At 63.4% G+C, this 519-nt stretch overlaps 1 protein-coding gene across 1 annotated transcript; it reads left to right on the top strand.

Moving 5' to 3' along the window:
- Positions 1-64: 64 nt before the first annotated feature.
- A1Q1_00278 (uncharacterized protein) lies at positions 65-295 on the top strand (the record flags this gene model as incomplete). Its single annotated transcript, XM_014326606.1, has 1 exon — positions 65-295. The coding sequence occupies one exon, from the start codon at positions 65-67 to the stop codon at positions 293-295; it is 231 nt and encodes a 76-aa protein (XP_014182081.1).
- Between the last annotated feature and the right edge of the window lie 224 nt (positions 296-519).

Genomic DNA, 519 nt, shown 5'->3' with positions numbered 1-519 from the left:
AAGAGCCAAGCACTTGCGATCCCACGTCATGTGCACGCCCAGCATCCATTCCAAGACCCGCGGCATGCCAATCCCACCAATCCGCCAATCGTCAATCCGCGCCAAGCCCTCAAGCCAGCCATGGCCAGCCACGGACGCGAATACCGGCCCAGTCCTGATCGCCCAGATCGTGGGCGCTTGGGACGCTTGGGCTGGCTTGGCCTCGTCTGCCAAGTCCGAGTGTGTCGCCACTGCGGCCAAGGCGGCGGCGCAGCGTGCGCAGCGTGCAGCGAGGGTGGCGACTCAGCTGTTGTGACCGCTGACTACCCCGCAACCGTGACAGCTGGACCAAGAGCGCTCTTGGCGCTTAGAGCTCGAGAGGCTCGCGATGCCATTCGCGCGGCCTTCGGACCGTCGTAGAAGCAGGGGTGAACACCTGACCGTCAACCGTCGTTTGCTACTCGCTGTCGAACTGTCGTCAGTCCTGTCCTGTACTCCGATGCTCTGCGTGCTCTGGCTCCAAGCCGAAACGTAGTTGTG

Source organism: Trichosporon asahii, assembly GCF_000293215.1.
Source record: "Trichosporon asahii var. asahii CBS 2479 unplaced genomic scaffold scaffold00018, whole genome shotgun sequence".
In the NCBI taxonomy this organism is placed as follows: Eukaryota; Fungi; Basidiomycota; class Tremellomycetes; order Trichosporonales; family Trichosporonaceae; genus Trichosporon; species Trichosporon asahii.
This window is presented reverse-complemented; position numbering and strand designations above follow the sequence as displayed.